The sequence below is a fragment of the Cibotium barometz genome, chromosome 52, assembly GCF_041138505.1.
Source record: "Cibotium barometz isolate CiBa-2024 chromosome 52, ASM4113850v1, whole genome shotgun sequence".
Classification (NCBI taxonomy): Eukaryota; Viridiplantae; Streptophyta; class Polypodiopsida; order Cyatheales; family Cibotiaceae; genus Cibotium; species Cibotium barometz.
In genome coordinates, this window is record NC_141097.1 from 34,514,322 (window position 1) to 34,536,578 (window position 22,257).

The following is a 22,257-nucleotide window of genomic DNA, read 5'->3' on the forward strand; positions in this document are numbered from 1 at the left end:
ATAATACATATGAAAGTGTGATTGTTTCACCATTTACAACAATGATAACAATTTTATCAACTCTTTTTACAAGATATAAGGAGTTGTTTGCACATGTTTACAATGTTTCCATGTGGAGCAGTTTCAAGTGATGAGTAGTAATGTGTTTACTAAAACCATTGTGAAAATATCAGACATGTACATCTGTAAACAGCCATGCATATATCCTTATGTGAAGGATCATAACTGCATTGCATAATGAAAGCCATAGTTTGTAGATTCTTTGTTTTCTACATTGGATGTTGATGCGTCAGCTATAGCCATACTCGAGTGTTTCTTTTTATCATTCTCTAGCCATTTCCTCCACTCATTAATGTAGTGACTAGATTTCTTGCAATAGTTGTATTTGCCCTTTTTCTTTGACTCGTCGCCTTCCTTATGTGTAGGCTTGCTCGATGACTCTGATTTCGGCTTGTAACTATCCTAAGGAAATGACTTACCTTTGCCTCTTTGAGATTGGCTATGAAAGCTTGATTTCCTGTACGCATGACAAATCTGTTTTGCCTAAATTGCTCTTCTTGGAAGAGCACATAAACCAACTTCTCAAACTTCAAGGCATTTGGATTGCCTTTCATCTCATGAGTTTAACGGTAGAAGCAAAACCTTAATACGAGTCTGGCAACACATTCAAGATAGTAGGCACCAATGAACTGTCAGGATATATTTCATCAACACTAGCCAACTACTCCTTAAAATCCTTGATTTTTGTAAGAAAATTGTCTACGGAGTCTCTCTCATCCATATGCTCCGAGTTCAATTGCTTATATACATAAGCAATACGTGCTTCATTACGTACCTGGTACAATGAGGCAAGTGTATCCCAAGCATGTTTAGCAGTTCTACACGACCGAATGTGAAAAATGATACTCCTCTTAAAACTGTCACAACAAGCAACGCATGTGCTTGCGCATCTCTTCCATCCCACTTTGTTTGTTCCTACGTAAGAGGTATGCTATGTTGTGGCAATGCACCATGTAAAATTGAGTCCGTGTCTGCAGATGTGCCTTGTACACCATGTTCATCAAAAGAACCAGGACAGCAACCACAACATTCCATAGCCCTTTGGCTACCGATACATGTCGCATCATATAGGACCATAATGGGTAGTTGGTCTCGTCAAGCTTATCCTCAATGGATAACATCCGAAATACGTCACTGTCTGTCATTTCTGATATAGGACCATAATGGGTAGTTGGTCTCGTCAAGCTTATCCTCAATGGATAACATCCGAAATATGTCACTGTCTGTCATTTCTGATAATATCGAAGTAATCACACAACCTACAAAGTGCTGAGTGCTTTTTGATGTAACCAAGGTGGCTCCTAATAAGGTTGGTGACAATGGAGACCTACAAGGTGTATGAAAGAAATGCAGAGTATAGTGAGTAAATTTTTTACTCGTAAGATGTAGAGATCGATGTCGATGAAGTGAAGTATGTAGATGCTTTCTCGTATATCTACACACCCGTTTGTAGTAGATCTGACAAAACTACTCCAGAATCCGATGAAGAACAGTGCAAATCTGGTCCCCGAAGATATATGCAGAAAATAAAAAATCATGTGAACTGCCCTTAAAACGCACCTGAAACAAAAATTAGATCAAAACACTGTAGTACAAAGTATTACACAATGCACAATCCTCTTTCTTCTCCCAAAAGGGCTCCTTGATTTGATTCAAGAAGACAAACGACTCGGGGTGAACGGTAGGCGGCAGCAGCACAGGGCGAGGAGCGTATGCTGTGATACTAAATGTTAAAAATAGGGTTGTAGGAATGCACGCGCGCACACACACACATGCATAGTGGAGAAGCTCAAGGGAGCACACAATAAGATGATAGATAGATAATGAATGTGTGCTGTACAAAGAAGATAAGTATACCCCAAGATGGGTGTATACTAGCATAGGGGAAAAAACCTCATAAAGAGGGAAAAAGTGGCCCGATTGGTCCTGGTGTGTTCACACACATCACTACCAAATATGGCTACAGTGAGAACATTAAGAAAGGATTAAAAATTGATATGTAAGAGACTCGACTTTTTCTTTGTAGAAGAGTTGCAATTTCCAGCCTTAGAAAAAGGCATCTAGATCTTATTTCTTCTCCTAGATTTCGTCCCTTGAATTTCTCAACTATCTCGATTTTATTTATTTTTTAATTTACATCTGACTATGGTTTCATTTAATAACATAAATATTCTAATGTCACCTAAGATCATTAACTCTAAGGCTATCTAACTTCGCATTGCCAAATGGAGTAGCTTTTAACAACTCCCTTGGTACCCCTGCAAAAAAAAAAACCATCACCAAGAACATACTCACATATGCACTTATACACACACACAAAACACACGCATGTGCACGCACTCACTCTCTCTCTCTCTCTCTCTCTCTCTCTCTCTCTCACACACACACACACACACACACACACACACACACACACACACAAACACACACACACCCCACATTCTTACACTTGTCAAAGGAGTCAAGCATTGAACCAAAACCTCGAAAGCATGTCTCTTTAACATTAGGTTGGAGGGGATGGTCCATTTTAAGCCAAAATTCAAACATTAGTGCATTCTAGCCCTTATCAGAAAACCAACTAAAAGAGCAACACGCGTTCACATTTTTTAGTAGTCATTTACAAACTAACATAAACACTCATTATTTAATATATAAGGTCCTAAATGAACGGTGGAAGACTTTGTTATTTCTACTAGTCTAAAGATATGAGACATGTGGAAAGCAATTTTTTGAGCATGGTTATGATGATTTTTCTTAAGAGGTTGAGCATGCGCATGTGCCCAATGGGAAATAATAGTTATGGGATGGGGACAACTTTTTTAGATGAGCTTCCTAGTGAGGATTTTCCACAAATATTTATAGCGAGGAGAGAAAAGAACCACAATTGAGTGCCTCGTTATATACAATAATGGTTAAAGTACAAAAAAATTAAATAGGCTTCCGTATTACTAGCCCTTTGTGAGGGAAGATTCTAGTGGTTAAACTACAAAAAATTAGATAGGCTCGCAAGGCCTTTGTGTGGGAAGATTTTACTGAATTGATTACCACCTCGAAAGGGGAAACAACAAAGCGAGATAGATGTGAGAGAAAGGGAATAGTCGATCATCTTCTTTGAGTTTCAGAGTGGCCTTTGATAAAGAGAAAGAGGGGGGGGGGCGGGAGTGGGGAATAAACCATACGATATGAGGTCAAGCATGTTGTGAAGCACAACAAGGGAGCCATGCGGGAGACATCTCACATTGAAGGTAAGGTCTCAATTTGTTGGAGGATCACTAGCAGTGTGGTAGAGCAATTGGTGAAGCGTGTGTGTGTTTGGGGTAAGGTCTCGTGATCGAGTCTTACTTCCAATCTCATTCGTAAGGACACTGCTTGTTGGTACAACCAAAAATCTCGTATTACAAAAAAATAAAATAAAATTTGTTTTAGGATTGAGGGATGGAGCTAGAGAGCCACACAAATGTACAAATCATTTGGGTTAACAATGTGAAACTTACAATGGGGAAAAAATGCACAAGCCTAAGAAATGAAGCGAAACATTTTTGTAAAAAAAAAAGAAAAACAAAATGTACCTTAAAGGCTTTTATTTCTCAGTGCTCGATGAGCGGATGTTAAATTACTGACTCGAGAAGAAACCATGGTACTACAGTGTACACCCAAATATAGGGTTTTAATAACTAATAGGAGGGAAGGGCAGTTCTGTAGGGCCAACATGGGATGCACGCCAGCTGTCGTAGACGACTGCGAGCATCAGCAGCCCCTCCGTGCTGGGGAGGGTAGCGACGCCCTGTCCTAGAGAAAAAGGAGGCAAAATGGAAAAAATAGAGAAGACGACATATATTATTAATATTTAATATATAATTAATATTTATTTATTGGGCCTGTACCCTAAGGAAGGAGGAAGCGATCTTGGAGATAAAGAGGCACATGCCGTAGTAACATACATAATTTTATATATATATATGATGATGATGATATGCCTGGTTGCTGTAACCTGTTGATGTTTTTTTGTGCATTGCTAAAAGACGGCCCTTGCGTTATGCCATGTATGAATTGTAGCAGCAGGTCACCAAGTTCCCGTCTAGTTTAAAGAGGGCACCCATATGCATTCTTGGCAGTGCCGACGACAGACAAAAGAATTATCTCCCTGTGAATCTAGGGCTCTTTCAATCCACAGGGGTCGCCGGCGTACGGTCTCGAAATGATTTCATTCTCACCAGGTACTGCCTTTTTACACAACTCTGCGTTCTAAAATTTTTCTATGGTCAAGTCAGCTTAAGCCTTTACCATGACCCCATGACCGTGGTCACTTCTTCTTCTGCTGACGTGCAGTTGAGGTGGTGTTTGTTTCAGGGCGTCCCACAGGTCAAAGCGATTAAGGCGTAAGGAATATTCAGACTGCAGATTTGCCAGCTTGTCGTGGGCTGTGGCAGGCTTTACCCATAGGTATGGACATGGACATGCAATCCAGTTGGACCTCATCTCGTCATAACAAAGCACAGACCCTTTCAGCTTAGAAGGCACCCAGGTTTTCCAGAGCCTGAAATGGGTGGGCAAGTCGAGGCAGAAGATTTGGCCAGCATGTATCTTTTGCATGGTTGGAGAGGCAACGAGGATGAAGATGTCAATGTGGAAAGCTCAGAAGGAAGCAGTCAAGGTGAAGCTGGTGGCCTCAAAAGACTACCAGTGTCTGCTACCCCTGGCTTGCATGAACCAGCCACCTCAAACAAGCGGCTAGACTCTGCGGAAACCTCAGCAGAAGAGACATCTGATGCTGGAGGCCAAGAGTGTGACTCAGCTTTTGTAAACCCAGGTATATATGCAGGTCAATCCACAAAAGAGCTTGAGCAAGTCTTTAACAATGCGTCTCTTGAGAAGCCAGCATTTGCTAAAATCATTGAAGAGGAGGCTGGGGCAGTGTTTTTACCAGGAAAAAGCTCCAGCACCGAAAAGTCATTACCACTACAGCAGAAAAGGCTGAATGATGGGAAAAGGTTAGATGCACGGAAGTTCAGGAACCATTTTGCTGCCAAACTTAGTGGATCAAAGAGACTGAACTCTGGAGAAGGTATGGGAAATCTTGAGCTTCTTATCATTGTCAGCACATGTGCAAGTCTCATTTTATCCGAACAGTTCTTTTTTTTTTTTGGGCAAGTGGAATAGTTAATAGTAGATGGCTTTTTGGCTCTACCTTTAGTGCCAGCCGCATAGACTCTCATTTTGGCACCTTTTCATTGTTAACTCGCTGAATTGCCTTAAACAGTGTGTCAGGTGCATATCTGTATTCCAATGGGTCAGGGTGTAGAATGCTCAGTGAGCAAAGTCACAAAAGTCATGCATAGGGGACTTTCAGGCTTAAGTTGCGTAATCATGGTAAATTTACGACCATATTTGTGTGCTATGATGATGCAGGCAAAGGCAAGGGAGATGTTGGCTGCAGTTCAGCAGACAAAGTTGTATCCAATGGCTCGCTTGAGCTGTCAGGTGGAAGGTCTTCAACCAGGGTCAGATCAAAAACAGATAAAAGTAGCTCAAGTGAACAAGAACAAGAAACTTTGACATTGCATGTGAATCTACAGGTTGAGCACGACAAATCCTCTGATTTTTTTTTAAATGCGGAATGCAAGGAGAAGGAAAATTGCGAAGCTTTTAGTAGAAATCAAAAGCAAGAACATGAAGGAGCAACACAAGACGGAGAAAACACAGTGCAAGCGAGAGCTGCTGGTCAAGAGGAAAATGGAATACAAGTTGCTGGGAGGACATTTCTTAGGAAAGGTTGCTTGGATTCTGAAACAAGGAGTGATAATTTAGGTGATCTTGATAAGACACTTGATTGCTGCAAGAAGAGGGATGACCATATGTCTGGACGTTCAAAGCGTGCTCGGAAGGATAACACACAGAAAGACTATATCCCTTGGTCTGCTTTTGGAAGATATTCCCTGAGAAGAAGTGAAAGCTCCAAAGCTGAGGTTCTCCTCGACAGTGCTTCTGGTACAGCGACTGATTGCAATTGCAAGACATCAAAGGGTAACCTTGAGACGGAAGGACGTGAAAACAGTTCCATTTCTTTAAGCAAGGAAACAAGAGTGATGGCACTTGCATCCAATTGCGAAGATGTTGGATTAGTCCTGCAGATTGGTGGAGCTCATCAGAAGGATTCATTGAGTGTAACCGACATTCATGATACCCAGGCAGAAAGGAAGCAAAGTACACTCTTGCAAGGTGTTTTGACAAAGCAGAGTACTTACGATTTATCTCAGCCAGCTGGACATAGAGAACACCAGAAAAGCCCTAGGTCATCTGATGTTCAAGATATTGATATTCAGCCAAGCCAGTCAGTTGCAATCAGTAACATCAAACACAGGGAAGTTGATAGTGCAGGGTCGTGGGATGGAGGAGTAGAGACATGTGGTGGCTCTAGTAGACCAATGGTTTTGTCAGAACCAGCTTTGATGCATGGAATTGAAGTATTACAACATAGCTTAGGAATTGATGGTGGTCTTACCCTTAAGGAGAAGGAAGTAGAAGGGACAATGCTCGATGGCCAGTGTGTGTACTCTAAGATGCATTCGAGGTATGATTTAGTGTTATAATCACATATCCATGTCCACATGTCACAAGGATTGCAAAAGTGACTAAAGTTTGTCTTACGGTGTTTTTATTCAGCATAACTTTGGTACTTGTTGTCTCTCCTTCTTGTGCAAACTGTTGAGATTCTTTTAAGCTTATACAAGGTTGGTTTGAAGGTACAACTTATACCTGCTGCTAGCGCAGTCAGCAAGTTGGCTGGTGCAGCTACAAATAGATCTCACTGATTATTTAGCTGCCTAGTCTTGCACAATCATTCCTGGCATGTGCTAGGTATGTGTGGCTCAATTTCTTGTCACCCAATGAATATCTAGCTGCCTAGGCTTGCACAATCATGCATGGCACTGGCTTAGGTATGTGCAATCTGAAGGAGCTCAACATGCTTGTCTTTAGATAAGTTCATTTCTGCAAGCTTCTAGTAGGTCTGTCAGCAAAGGGAAGAGTATGTTGTGATGCTGATTGGTGGAGCTTTAAGTCATGACCTTGTGTTGGGTTTATCTGGTGGGTCACGAATGCTTAGTTAGAGGTTAGCTTATCATTGTTTAGGATTAGGCTTAAAGGGCTTAGCCTGTTCAATGCAATCATTTGTTTTCTGGAAAAGAAACTGATATAATGTATGGCAATCAGTATAATTATCTGTCACGTAGTTAGCTTATCACTATTTAGGGTTAGGCCTTAATGGCTTAGGGCGTTTGATCTGATCATTTGTTTTCTGAAAGAAAAGGCTTTTATTATGTATGACATCCAGTACGATCGTTCCACCATTTGACCTCTTTGTATGGTGAAAGTAATTGCAAGTGTGGCAAGACTGTAGCAACTCTGTGTGCCATGTCTACTTCTCGCTGTCTGATGTATGCTAAAAAGCAGGGGCTTTGATTCCTCCACAATTCAGAACTGAAAGAACAGGCTAATTTAAGTTGTTAAAATTGTTCTAGCCCTTCAAATGTAACCTATGGGTTCAATGGGCCACTTTGCCCTGCAAATAATGAATGAAAATGTTTAGTTGTTTAAAAGTGCATTGAGAGATGCCAGTCCCCAGTCCAAAACATCTAATAACATGATGTATAGGAATGAAGATCTAGTCTCATACACCAGACTCGAGCGAAGACCTGCACATGTACCCATGATTACTGCACAATCTTAAAAAGAAAAATAAATTCCTTGCATGCAAGCCTGCATGTATTCCAGTAAGTGTGTTACATATATGTGTGTGATATTGTGTATCACGTGTAAGGGGCATTGTAATTCACCTTTCTGGGTATTCTAGAACCAAACCTACATACTAGGTATGCATGACCTAATGGCAGCAGTCCATGGCAGTAATGGCAACCATAATTATGTTTGGTGTCTTGACTCTATAGTTTCAAGGCATGGGGGGCGCAGTGAGCAGCCATGCTAGTGTGCCTCAAGGCCCTATACTGACTCACTCAAGAGTATATGTGGATGCCTTGACAAGTTATGCAAGGTTCTAGCCAAAATTGTAGCCATGTACTGTGTGGCTCAAAGGGGTTCACAATGTTTGGCTTGATTGCTTAAGGGGGCACCTACTATGTTTTGTACCTGGAGCTAATCCTCAGATTAGCAGGCCTAATCCAGCAGGGTTTGGGGACCTTGGGGATTAGGAGATATCAAGCGGATGCAAAGGGGTAAGGTTAAGAATTAAAAAAAACTAGGCCACTGGCTATCTATAGCAGGCTAGCTATTTATAGTGGCGGTTGAGTTTTGGTGCCTTGAAACCTGTGGCAAAGGGCTGATTTTGCAGCCTGTGTACAGAGGCTCACGTGGGCAGCAGAGGTGTCTGATGTGAAGAAGAACAGCATGAGAGTCTGGTTTCTACATAACAACAACGGGCTGGGTGGTGCAGCAGAGAAGGGGGAGATGGTAAACCAGGGCGGCCAAAAGAGTGAACAATCAGCAGAGAAGGCAGCATCCATATTGATGTGCAAAAGTGTATGCAGGTATGGACAGGTGCTGCTGTGTGCTGCCTGCACAGGCCGCCCGGAAGAGAGGAAAGTGAATTGCTATTTTCAAGCTTGTTTCTTAAAAAACCAAAAAAGAAAAGCATGCGTGCTGTTTTTTTTTTTTGAGAAACCTTCTAAATAAGTTGACTTTAGCCACTTATGGGGATTCTAGAAGGTGGCACCTGTTTTTTTTGAAAGAAAAAGCAATATGCTTTTTTTTCGTGTGTGGAGGAAAGCAATGTGTAGCCTATACATAAGGCACATCTTAGTCATTAAACCATCAAATGGTCCTCTTCCCAATGTTCAGTGTGGGACAAAACATCTGGGAGCAGATTTCACCTCTCTTCTTGTACACAGAGCTTGGGGAAGGCTTTAGTAAGTGGTTTACGCGATGATCTAAGATTTTTACCTACAATTTGTGTAGATTTTCCGCACATATCAACCTTTCTTTTTCCCGGTGAGCATTCTTTGTACTTGTATATGGGCGGTGCCCGAGACAGGTTCTGTACAAGACGAATAAGTTGGGAGATGGTATCCAGAATATTGTGCATAAAGCATTGGTGTGTGATTTGACATGGATGAATGACTTGTCTTAGTTGCCTGGACAATGCCTGGTATTTCTGCATGTGAGTGTCCATGGGCTCTGGGGACACCTGGAAACCCTGTGGACGCGTGTGTGCACACGTGTTTGGAACTGAGGCAATGGTCTTATGTGTTTTGTAGGTGGTGACCCCAAACTTAAGTTACAGCTTATATTTTATTATACTAAGGTTTATGAGTGCAGGTGTTCACATACACTTAAATTTGGGCGGACAAAATTATAAATTGATCACATACACTTAAGTTTGGGCAGACAATTTATAGTGTGTTCACATCAGTTGGACCAGTTTTTAATCAAACTTGGCCATTACTCAAGGGTGGGCAGCTGTTCATGTATTATTAGCTCCATGAGTTGCTAATCTTGGAGGGGAGAAGCCAAAAAGCACCTAGGCGCTACTTCTAGCTGTTTCTGGTGTGTGGAACACTCTAGGGTTTTGACAGGTGTCAGTGTGCATGCTGGACAGCATCTTCATGGCTGGTCGACTTCTTCCAAGGCTTCAAAAAGGCTGATTGTTTGCTCCCACAGCTGCCGCAGATAGAAGTGACTCTTCTCTCTGTCTTTTCTGATGCAGATAGAAGCGACTCTTCTCTCTGTCTTTTCTGATGCAGGCGACTGCATCTGGCTCATTTCCAAGGCTGGTCAATTGATGCTCCAAAGGCCGTGGGTTCAAGGCAAACAACAGGGCACCCATCTCTATACTTGGGGTGGGCATGTTATTGGGCTGGTCGACTGTTGTACACCAACTCAGGGCTGATTACTGATGCTCCAAAGGCCCTGGGTTCAAGGCAAACAACAAAACCCATCTCTACACTTGGGGTGACCTGTCCGGCATGTTATTGGGCTGAAAACAGAGCTGTTCAGTCCAATTCAGCAAGATTTCTCACGACGAAATCGTTTAAACCTGTGTGAGGCCTATGGATCTAAGGGTGGAACCTTTGGGTGGCCAGAACTAGGGTTTTCATGGCTGGTTATTCGGGACAACTCTATTGCTAAGGGTGTGATCACGTACTAGAGTATGGCTGTGCCCAAAGAACTTTTGGAAGGCTGAGATCGAGGCCTCAAGCAATTGTTTTTCTTGTTTTCATCATATTCTGGTGCCAGCGTGTACTCTTTGGCACCCGTTCTCTTGTACTGGAACACTCTGTTGGTAATAAAGATACCTCGCTGGGGGGGTGGGGGCTGGCCCAACTTCAGCCCCTAGTGTTGTGTCTTGTGCAGGCTTTAATATTATTGTTTCAGTGGATTTCAAAGCATGTTTATGTACTGTCAGATGCCTATGTGTTATGGCATGTTGTTATGTATGGATTAAGATTCTCTGTGCACATGTTTTTGGATTGTGACAGCAACACCTCAGCCCCTCTCCTTTACCGATGATTTATCGGATCATGAATGGGAACTAGAAGACATAGGGGTAGATATTGGGGAACCCAGCCATGATATCGCTCATGGACACCATACCATAGTTGTGGAAGAGGAGGAGAGTGGTGGAGAAGACTTACTTTTTCAACGAGATGCAATAACTCTGAGCTGAGAGCTCTACCCTAAAGAAGCAGGGCAGTGAGATGGCCAATCTCTTAAAGGAGATCACTCTTTTGCATCAGCAAATCACTATACTGCAGAAGGCAGTGGTGATTACTTATGCACTTGCAGGGCATATTTTAGCAGCTCCTTTCTTCAACCTCGAGATTTCTTCGGGGAGGAGGAGGAGAGAACTCAGGAGGTGGTTGATGCATGGCTCTCACTTCGGAAGATGCCTATTGCAGAGGCTAGTTTTGAGAAGATGTTGAAGGATGAATCCTTCTAGGTGGAGAATGAGTATGACATGGTATTGGATATGAAGACCATGTCTTTCGACACTTATTTGCACAAGTTTAGAGAGTTGTAGGCAAAGGTGACGCATATGGATGCGGTCAACTTGCGTGGATTTTTATACGGGGATTGTTCCCAGATCACAAGCTTCAGGTGATGAACAATAATTGCAAAGCACTTGATGATGCTATCCGTTTTGCAAAGATTATTAAGAGAGTTGCCAGCAAGAGTAAGAAGAATGTTCTTCCTAATAAGTTGAGGCAACTTTGAAATGTAAACGAAAGTTAGGATTTGTGAAGGCGTCCACAATTCAGTTTGCCGACCCAGACTTCAGGGCAACCCAATTCCAAGAGGACTTAGAGGACTCTAGAACACTGGAGAGGGCCAATGCGTTACTTGTGGCCAGATAGGTCATTGGAAAGGAAGCTGCCCTCAAGCGCAAAAAAGTAGTAGTCTAAGTGTTACATGTGTCTTCTTTCAGCAACACATTTCCTTGGAACACAGATTGTCAAATCCCCACGGATCTCCTCGTGATCGTTCTTGGTACGAGACTCGAATCCTGCAAACAAACGAACAAACAAACAAGGGGGTGCAGGCCTGACTCACCTCCCAACCATGACAGCCGTGGGCAAGCCCACAGTCTTGGCTGTCCCTATCGAGCCACGAGCTGAGCTAACTAGGTTGACGTACCGACCAATCTCCTCCTCGCGACGTCCCATACCGCCACGAAGCTGCCCTCGCGGGCCTCGAGATTGCTGCCGGCCTCGGCTGGGTAAAGCAGGTGCACGTCTACACTAGATCCAGGCTCCAAGACCATAGAGCTCGCACAAACTCGCGAGACTTTCTATATCCAATAACTAACCTTGGCCACCCTTTTATAGGCTCTTGGCCGGTCATCGGGCGTCCACACTTGGACGCTCGCTCGTTCATACTTGGGTGCCCGCCCGTTAGTCCATCCCTAACTCAGCTTGTCAATCAGCCTGCCTAGCTCCAAGCTTCCCTAAGCCTCGAAACTAGTCTTGCGTGCGTGTAGCACACGGTAGATACACACTGTGCACATGACATACTCTCCTTCCTCTAAGAGCTCACTCCTGAGCTCACTAAAAAGCCAGGGTAATCTCTATGAAGAGTAGTCAATGTCTCCCATGTAGCGTCCTCCTCAACACGATCCTTCCACTTGATCTCGTATTCCGTGATATGCGTATTACGCAATCTTCTTTCACGAAATCCAAGAATCTTTTCAGGTTCGATATCGATGATTTCTTGAGGAGTAACTAACTGATCTGTTTCACCCAGTACTTCCTTAAGTCTACTGACATGAAATACAAGATGAACTTTCACATGAGAAGGCAAATCCAATTCATATGCAACTGAACCAATCCGTCGTGTAATACGAAATGGTCCACAGTATCTAGGGGATAATTTCGGAGATCTACCTGTCTGTAAAGTCTCGGAATCTTTCGGAACTCGCAAATACACCATCGTTCCTTCAGAGAACTCTCTGGGTGAACGATGTCTATTAGAATAAAACCTGTCTCGGTCTTGAGCACTTCTAATAGATTCCTTTGCAACTTGTAACATTTCTTGCATATCTTGCAAAAAATTACGTGCTGCATCATGCTGAAGTCCTGAGAGTCCTACGTAACAGGTGATCTAGGTTGAAAACCATACATAAGCATGAAAGGACTAAAACCTGTACTCGTATGCTTAGTACTATTATATGCAAATTCTAACATAGGAAGATAATCCTCCCATGAACTCTGTCTTTTGGATACATATGCTCGAAGCATATCCTCCAAAATCTCATTCACTCTTTCAGTCTGGCCATCAGATTGAGGATGATCAGAGGAACTCAAATTCAAAGTTGTTTCCAACTTCTCAAAAACAAGTTTCCAAAAATCACTCGTAAACTTAGAGTCCCTATTACTGACTATGTCCTGCGGTAACCCATACAGTCTAAACAATTGCTTGATAAACTGCCGTGCTAATTGCGTAGCTGTAATAGTCTTTCGGGTCGGTAAAAATCTAGTCATTTTTGTCAAGCGATCTACCACAACCCAAATAGAATCGTGGGCTTGATGTGCTCTTGGCAATCCGGTAATAAAATCCATGGAAATACTTTCCCATTTATTACTTGGGATTTGCAAAGGATGCAACAACCCAGTCTGTCTAAAGCGTTCAGCTTTATTTGCCTGACAAATTTTACACTTGAGAACATAATCTTCTACATATCCTTTCATCTTTGGCCAATAAAAAGTGTGTTTCACTAATGATAGTGTCTTGTGTACCCCAGGGTGTCCAGCAGAAGAGGCGTCGTGACACTCCTTAAGAATCTTGGACCTAATGTCCGGAATCTGTGGTACACAAATTTTGTCATTACGGAATAGTAAACCATTCCGAATCATCCACTGGCCTCCTGCAGCCTGAATGGTAGACTGCTCAGTCATTGAGTCTTGGTCAATCAATGAGCTCCTGTCCTGGATCTTCTGCCAAAATGGACCAAAATAACTATCAGTCCTGCAAAGCCCTCTCAATGACTGAAATAAGTCGGTAGAAATCTCGGTGAACGACAAAGTATTCACCTCTCGAATTCGACTAAGCGCATCTGCAACACTATTCATGGACTCTTTCCGATAACAGATCTCAAAATCAAAATCTTGCATTAACTCAGCCCAAAACATTGGACGAGGCCATTCATTCAGCTCGTATCTATGATGATACAATGGTCTCTACCAAGTCGAAACCCGTTACTGAGCAGGGGAACAAGCATAAAAGAAAGTTCTCGGCACCTATGGCTAACACGACAGAAGGAAAGTCTTCGAGACCAACCTTCGAAGAATTCAAGTTCGACACCAACGAAGAAGAAACGACTCCTTAGGGCTTTAAAGCGCAAGAAGGAAGGACGTTGTTTTATCTGCGAAGAAAAAGGACACATGCGTAAGGAGTGCCCAAAGCAAAAGGGTACCAAGACAAACGCAGGACCCAAGCCAAAGGCAGCTAATCAGTTGTCTTTGATAGGTACGTCAATTACTGTACTTTCTCGCCCTAGTACTTGTTCTGATTGTCTGTTCAATTCTAAAGTATTTGGCTTGCATGATCTTCTCTGAGTTTATGGAAAAGTGAATGGCCATAAGATTCACATTCTTTTAGACCCTGGCACCTCACACAATTTTGTTAACTACAAACTTGTGGAGAAATTGAGTCTTGATATGACACCCAACGATCATATCTATGAGGTACGCCTACCTGCGGGAAGCCAAGTATGGGATCGAAAGGTGGAGATGCTTTCAATCCAGATTCAGGACTACAAAGACACTCTGGAATGCTATGTAATGCATCTAGAGAATGTAGACTTGTTATTAGGGAATGAGTTGTTTAAGACTCTTCAAGTCCAGATAGATTGGTCTAGTCATATTTTTCTTTTCAGCATAGGGACACCCAGTATAGTATTTTAGGTGATTGTATTCATCCCTCTCAGGGACCTCTTGTAAATACAATTGATTTTGGAAATATAATGGATTCTTCTTTGTATACCGCTTTCCATTGTGTATTGATTCCACTTTCTTCCTTTCCCATCCCTTCTTTGGATGTAAATGAATTAAGTGTGTTTGAAAGCAAAGAATTACAGAAGATACTTGATTCGTTTCAAGACATATTTCCTAAGGAACTGCCATCGGGTTTACCACCTGAACGGGCAGTAGATCATCGTATTGACTTGATTCCTGGTGCTAAACCTGTCAGTATTCCACCTTACAGGATGAGCCAAGCTGAGGAAGATGAGTTGGCTAAACAACTCGAAGATTATTTGAGGATGGGCCAGATCCGTCCAAGTAAATCACCTTGGGGTGCACCTGTGTTGCTTATGAGAAAGAAGGACAATACCTGGAGAATGTGTATAGATTACAAGGGATTGAACAAGCTGACCATTAAGAACCGTTATCCTCTCCCTAGATCAGATGACCTGATTGACCGGTTAGCAGGAGCGAAATATTTCACGAAGATAGATTTACATACTGGCTACCACCAGATACGTATTCATGAAAGGCATGTCGAAAGAACCGCCTTTCGGACTAGGTATGGCCATTACGAGTTTCTCGTATTACCTTTTGGGTTAACCAATGCTCCAACCACTTTCCAGCAAATGATGAACGATCTTTTTCGTGAACATTTGGGAAAATTTGTGGTGGTGTTCTTGGATGATATTTTGATATATAGTCGTACTCTTGAGGATCATGTCAGACACATCACGATTGTCTTATCTATTTTAAGACAGAATAGACTATATGCTAAGTTAAGTAAATGTGAGTTTTTTATGACAGACATCATTTACTTGGGACACAAGATCACTAGAGATGGATTGAGCATTGATTATGACCGAGTTCAGAAGGTTCTGGACTGGCCTATACCGCGAACAGTGAAACAACTTCGTTCTTTTCTCAGTTGTGTAGTTTTTCTTCGGAAATCTGTACGGGAGTACTCTCAGCTCACACTACCGAGACCGACTTATTGAAAGGTCGTGGACGTAAGTCAAATCATCCTATCACTTGGAATAACGATTCGGATATGGCCTTCAGACTTTTGAAAGATAAGGTCAAGGAAGCACCTATCTTAGCATTACCTAATCCTAGTCGGCCTTATGTTCTTGAAACTGATGCCAGTGACTATGCTGGATCCATCTTTGTAGCTTTTATCTGCAAGTCCCTAAACTTCTGGAGGTAGACCTCATAAGTGAGGTGCTACGAGGTCATGGTCAAAGCTGAAAACCGGGCAACATCATTATAATCATCCTCTTTCTTGAGGAATTCTTTCTTGAAGACGTCTTCGAATTGTGCCCAAGTTGTTGGCTTAGGGTTGAGTTCCTTCCACCAAAGCAAAGCTTTGCCGGGCAGGAAACATGCTGCTAACTGAATCTTCTTTCCGTTATCATATGGATGAAACTGAAAGTGAACTTGCCACTTATGTAGCCACGTGTCCACGATCTCCTTGGTGCGCTGCTTTTGCTCGCCGCCGAACGGTTCCGGAGTAATGTTGGGGCCTAAAGCAGAAGCCAAGGTATCCATACCCGATAGAGTAGAGAGGGTATTGGTCAAGAGAGCGATGGAGTTTTGCAAAGCTTGCATTTGGGCTGCGATTTGTGCCTGACCTTCCGTCGGAGAAGCTTCGAGAGCTACTTTGAACTCTTGGAAATCTGATTTTGACACAAAATCGTCAAAAAGATCGGCATCGATTCCTTCCGTAGCTAGCAAGCCTTTGCGTTCCACAAGGGGCTCCAACTCTGATTCTTGGGTCAACATCGTGAAGAGGGTAAGTGGAGAGAAAATTCGATCTTTGCACAACAAAAGTGCGAGTGAACTTGAGAGCTTGAGAGCTTGAAAACTTGAGAGATGTGTGGCAAGAAGCCCACTTAAGGGGGTTTATAAAGGTTTCCACAAAAACTAAAAGCCCCCAAAAGCTATCTTTGGCTTTTGCTTTTGCTTTTATATATATATATATATATATATATACCACAAAAACTAAAAGCCCCCAAAAGCTATCTTTGGCTTTTGCTTTTGTGTTTATATATATATATATATGTGTATGGATATATACATTCTGTTTTCTTAAAAAAAATAAAACACCTTTAAACCTTGGAGGAGGGGTTTTTAAACTTTTATAAAAAAAATTTAAACTAATAAAAAAAAACAAAAGCCCAAAAAAAAACGTGTGCTTTCCTTGTTTTTTTTTTCTCTTTCCTCCTGGATTAGAGCCGCCGGCGTGCTGCGTTGCTGACATCAATACTGCTGGCGCTAGCTTTCCTGTCGTCGGTTGCTGTCGTCAGTTGTGTGTTTGCTGCCCGGTACCTTTGCGCCAGTCCGTGTAGGCGTGGCCACAAGGCCACATGGGCCTGGGCGCCTGCGCTAGGCTGCGTAGGCCTCGCTACGTAAGCCTAGGCGCCCGCCAGCCTGTTGGCCGCTTGGCTAGACACGAATGTCCAACGCCTTGCCGAACGTACAGCTCTTTACGACCAGCAGCTCTCACGATCAGCACTGCAGTGTGCGCCTGGCTCGCTTTCTCTCGCTCTCTCTCTCTCGTTCGGGCCAAAAGCAACGAAGATGCTTTTTCAGTTTTCTCTCTCTACAGTTCGTGCAATTGCACAAACGAATCTCTCCTCTTCTTTGCAAAGCAAAGGACTCTACTTAGACTACCACCTCCCATCAACATGGGTTTCTTTCATGAAGGAAAAACATATACTGAATCTGAAAACAGCAGTATGCACAGAAAAAACAGCAAGCTTTTTAACACATACCTTTCTTCGACCTCATCTTCTCTACCTACCGACTTGCTCGTTCACGAGGTATGCTCTGATACCACTGTCAAATCCCCACGGATCTCCTCGTGATCGTTCTTGGTACGAGACTCGAATCCTGCAAACAAACGAACAAACAAACAAGGGGGTGCAGGCCTGACTCACCTCCCAACCATGACAGCCGTGGGCAAGCCCACAGTCTTGGCTGTCCCCACCGAGCCACGAGCTGAGCTAACTAGGTTGACGTACCGACCAATCTCCTCCTCGCGACGTCCCATACCGCCACGAAGCTGCCCTCGCGGGCCTCGAGATTAATGCCGACCTCGACTGCGTAAAGCAGGTGCACGTCTGCACTAGATCCAGGCTCCAAGACCATAGAGCTCTCACAAACTCGCGAGACTCTCTATATCCAATAACTAACCTTGGCCACCCTTTTATAGGCTCTTGGCCAGTCATCGGGCGTCCACACTTGGGCGCCCGCCCGTCCATACTTGGGTGCCCGCCTGTTAGTCCATCCCTAACTCAGCTCGTCAATCAGCCTGCCTAGCTCCAAGCTTCCCCAAGCCTCGAAACTAGTCTTGCGTGCATGTAGCACACGGTAGATACACACTGTGCACATGACACAGATGCAGCCATGTAGAAGCAATGGAGAGAAGAGAGAGAAAAACACAGAGTTTTCACCTAAATCTATAGTATATTATTAATATCAAAAGTATGTATGTACAGACAAAGCTGGTGGCCATGGGCACACCCAAAAGGTTGTCTTTGCTCAAAAGCCCTAATCGACACAAGTACATTGATGCTGAGCGTATTAGTTAGATTCAAATTATGCTCTAGCATAAAGGGTTTGCCTGGTGGAAGAACTCCGTGTGACGCCAACAACATGGGCTGATTTTCAGCATGTGTTTAAGACAGAGTTTGTCTCTATTATCAAGATGGACAACTTCCGATGGTTATTTAAACTGGAAATAGGAAAGAAGAGCTTGGACAACTATTCGTAGGAATTTAAAGGTGAACCATTGTAAGGTCCTTGAGAAGGCACATGTGTTGGTTTACATGCTATATTTGTTCAGCCTTATTCTAGATTATTAGGAGGAGGTTCTTTAGAATTATATTCACTTACCGGTCGACATCTACAGATATGCCAAAATTTTTGATGATACCCTTGCAGTCACAAAGGGTGGTGAACGTTTAGGTGATTCCTTATGGAAGAGCCAAAAATCCTTTAAAATTAGGAAGCGAGGGCATGTTGTAGCATCCTAGGAGGGTCAGTATTGCATCACAATCCCAAAAAGCACTCTAGAGGCAAGTGAAGGTCTGTGCCGCTTACCGAGAAATAGGTGGCAAAGCCGTGGAAGGACAGAACCTATGCTTCGAGTGCAACTAGCCCGGCCATCACTACATGGATTGTTCGAAGAAGTCTTCAGGGGGGGAAGACCTCCGTACACATTAGAGAACTACAAGGTAACTCTTTTATGTCTCCTATTGAAATTCATCATCTGGATAGAAGTAGGTTCTAGGGTGTGAGATTAGTGAGTCTGTTTTCGGTCCACACGATCTCCTCCGAGTTGAGGGATTTATAGGCGGCATTTGGGTGCAGATTATTTTTGACGACGACTCTAGCTTCAGCATCTATATAAGCCATGGAAGGTGATCACTTGTCACCGTGGGTAGCCGGAGAGTCTGCACCAAACGTGAAGAAATAAAATTGGGAGTCCAGAATCTTTTCTTTTGTCTGCACATGTCCATGTGCATGCACATGACATCTCCTTCTGCTAAACTTGATGATGGGGTTCCAACTTGTGGCCCTGGAGATGACTGTCATAATCCCTTTTTCTCCACATGGACTCCCCAACTTGTCATCCTTCCCTTCCTGGCAACCTTTTCATTGAAAACCGAGCCCTATCTCCAATTCCACTCCAAATCTGATGAAGATCCGTGCATCTGTTCCACTTTGTTCCCTTGCCTTCTTGCCCTATCCCTGAACACAAACATGAATCCTTCTTCTTAGAGACTGGTCTCGGGCATGCTTGGCTTCACCCCTTGAATGAACTTCATCCCTCAGAGTGCTCCATAAAAGCCTCTCGGGCAGCCTCAAATGGTTACTGACTCTCATGAAACGCTCCCCTTGCGTTTGCTTGACACCCACCAGCTTCCGGGGGTTTTGACACATCCTGCGTTGTGCTCCTTGGATTGTGCACCTTCATCCGGGATACCATCAGTGTTTATCATTGCTGAACTTGAAGCTTTGATACCAATGTCACATACGCGGAAGCTCCGTGCCTTCTTTCAGCCCTAAACACCTTTCATAGGAACATCTTGATGCAAAAACGCGAAGAAGAGATGGAGAGAAGAGAGAGAGCTGTATTTTCAGTATATTCATATAGTGCAAAAAAGTACTTTTATAAAAATCCTTTTATGCATCTATTTAGGCATAAGTTCAATTTTAAGGAAAATAACACTTTCGAATTAAAAATAAACCTTTTATGCATTTTACTATGCATAAATTTCATTTTAATGAGAATAAAACTTTTAAAATAAAAATAAATCTTTTATGCATCTAACTATGCATAAATTTAATTTCAATGAAAATAATACTTTCGAAATAAAAATAAATCTTTTATGCATCTTTCTATGCATAGAATCAATATTGATAAGAATAACTCTTTTGAAAATAAAATTCTTTATGCATCTTTCTATGCAAAAAATCAAAATTGAATAAAAATAAATCTTTTGAATTAAAAATAAAATTCTTTATGCATCTATTTATGCATAAAATCAAAATTCATGAAAATAACTCTTTTGAATTAAAAATAAAATTCTTTATGCATCTATTTATGCATAAAATCAAGTCAATGGTTTCGAAGCCCGCCTAGAAGCCTCCTTCGGAAAGGATTCCCTGTGCTGCTTACCACGTATGCAAGAACTGCAACGCCCTTGCCTACTACCAACATTTGGCAAGCCAACCACCACTTGGTCTCGGAAAGCTCGCCTTAATGCATCCACATTTAAGTGGCTAAAACGAAAGTGCCACAAATCTCCGACCTGAGAACCTGTCAACGAGGAGAGTGCAGAGAGCTTGTAGATACCATTCTCCACACCGCCTTCCCAAATAACCTGGCCAGTCTCACGGTCCCGTAGAGCAACGGAATGCTCCTCAAACTCCACCCGAAAGCCAGTCTTGCATACTTCATGCACTGACAGAAGATGAAAACCTAGAGCACGGACATAAAGAACACGGGAAGCATGCTTGCCCCCTTGCCGTCGGGAATAATCTCCATCCGGCCCTCACTATGTATCGGAATAGTGGAGTTGTCGCCAATAAAGATGCGACCTGACTGCCGTTTCAGATCCAGAAAGAAGTCATGGGAGGGGGTCATGTGCCTGGAAGCACCATTGTCAAGAATCCATTCGCGGGTATCCTTCGCGGTGAAGCCAACTGCCTCCTCGCTCGAAGATGATGAAGCGTCGGAGTCCATCATCTTTAAGTGCACAAATGCCGGAGTCTTTGCAGCTAGCTGAGGCTGAGGAATCAGCACTCTTCCCTGTCCGCTTAGGACACTTCCTCCAATAGTGGTCTTTCTCGCCACAATCATTGCAGAATCTTTCGGCCTTCAGCTTCTCTCGTTCTGAGTCAAGCTTCTTCTCAGAAGACTTCTCCGGTGAAGCCTTCCCTTTGCCCTTGTTGTTATTCCGGCCTTTCGACCGTTGGCCAGTTAAGGCCTCCGAACCGCCGCTGTGAGGAGGGTTCGTGAAACGTTCCTCCTGGTCCAAGACCATTGGCACAAGCTCCTCCCAGGTAATGGTGCTGAGCCTGCCACTCGTAATCAACAAGGAGTAGAAAGTAGAATAATGAGCAGGCAAGTGGGACAACAAAGTGATGGCCATGTCTTCAGATGATATCTCCTTCCCAGCTTGTAGGACTTCTTGCTGAAGGGCCTGCAGCTTGTTAATGTGTTCCCGCATCGTTGAGGACTTTGCAGGGTTCATAACCCGCATCTGCACTTCCAAGGAGATCCGTTTCATGGGTGATACCTTGTTATAAAGAGAAGCCAAGTGCTCCCATATGCCTCTTGCCAGTGTCATTTGCTTTACATGATTGATCACTTGTGGTGTGCAGTTGAGAAAAATAAATGACCGGACCGTGGCGTTGACACGATCCCACATGTGTGCCTGTGCCTCTCGGTCCTTCCGTATCGACAGTAACTCCCCTTCCTCTGCTTCCGGCCGTGGAACCCTGATGATGATGAAATCAGCAAGGTCATATGACTCCAGCACAAACTCCATCATGACCTTCTAGATGCCGTAATTGGACCCGTCCAACTGACGGTCCACTGGGAACGTGGGGAGGGTTGGAATCTTCACGCGCTTCTCAGCCATCTCTAGTAAATCTGCCATTGCGGGGAGTAAACCGAAAGGGTGGGTGGGTGGGAAAAAAAAATCTCTAAAACCTGCAAGTGGCTGTCCAGCACCTTAGCCCGCCTTTCTCTTGCACCTTCTCTTCCTAAACCGTCCAAAACAGTCCACCAATCAGCAACCTAACGATTCCCCTCTTGCTCAGAAAACTCCCAAGATCTATCACAAGCCTAGGGCTCTGATACCATGTCAGAATATGCAGCGGAAATGATAACCAAACTTGGGTTGACAAGAGCAAGTAGAGTGCAGAAAATAGGCACCACAAGAAACACAGAGAAATAGGTGTGTAAACTCTTCTCTATACACAAGATCCCGCAAATAACTGAATGAATAAGTGGTGGGGGGCATGGGGCCTATTTATATGCCCCATGCATGCAGTCGGCCAGCGCTGGTGGCTCTCCACGACTGCATGAAGCAGTCGGCCAGCAGTAGAAAACTCCATGACTGCATAAAGCAAGTCGGCCAGCAGTAAATACTCCACGCTTGCTGATTGGGCAGTCGGCCAGCCACACGACTGCTGAATGGACAGTCGGCCAGCC

At 43.4% G+C, this 22,257-nt stretch overlaps 1 protein-coding gene across 3 annotated transcripts in view; it reads left to right on the forward strand.

The window, feature by feature from the left end:
• Positions 1-3,659: 3,659 nt before the first annotated feature.
• LOC147609093 (uncharacterized) overlaps positions 3,660-22,257 on the forward strand; it is a 150,566-nt gene continuing 131,968 nt past the window's right edge. For 2 of the 3 annotated variants that reach the window (XM_086788808.1, XM_086788810.1), the window contains exons 1-3: positions 3,660-4,277; positions 4,411-5,125; positions 5,470-6,631. In XM_086788808.1, the coding sequence (XP_086644934.1) occupies positions 4,603-5,125; positions 5,470-6,631 (1,685 nt within the window). In that variant the 5' untranslated portion in view covers positions 3,660-4,277; positions 4,411-4,602. The remainder of the gene's footprint in view (positions 4,278-4,410; positions 5,126-5,469; positions 6,632-22,257) is intronic. The other variant, XM_086788809.1, reaches the window with a different exon arrangement.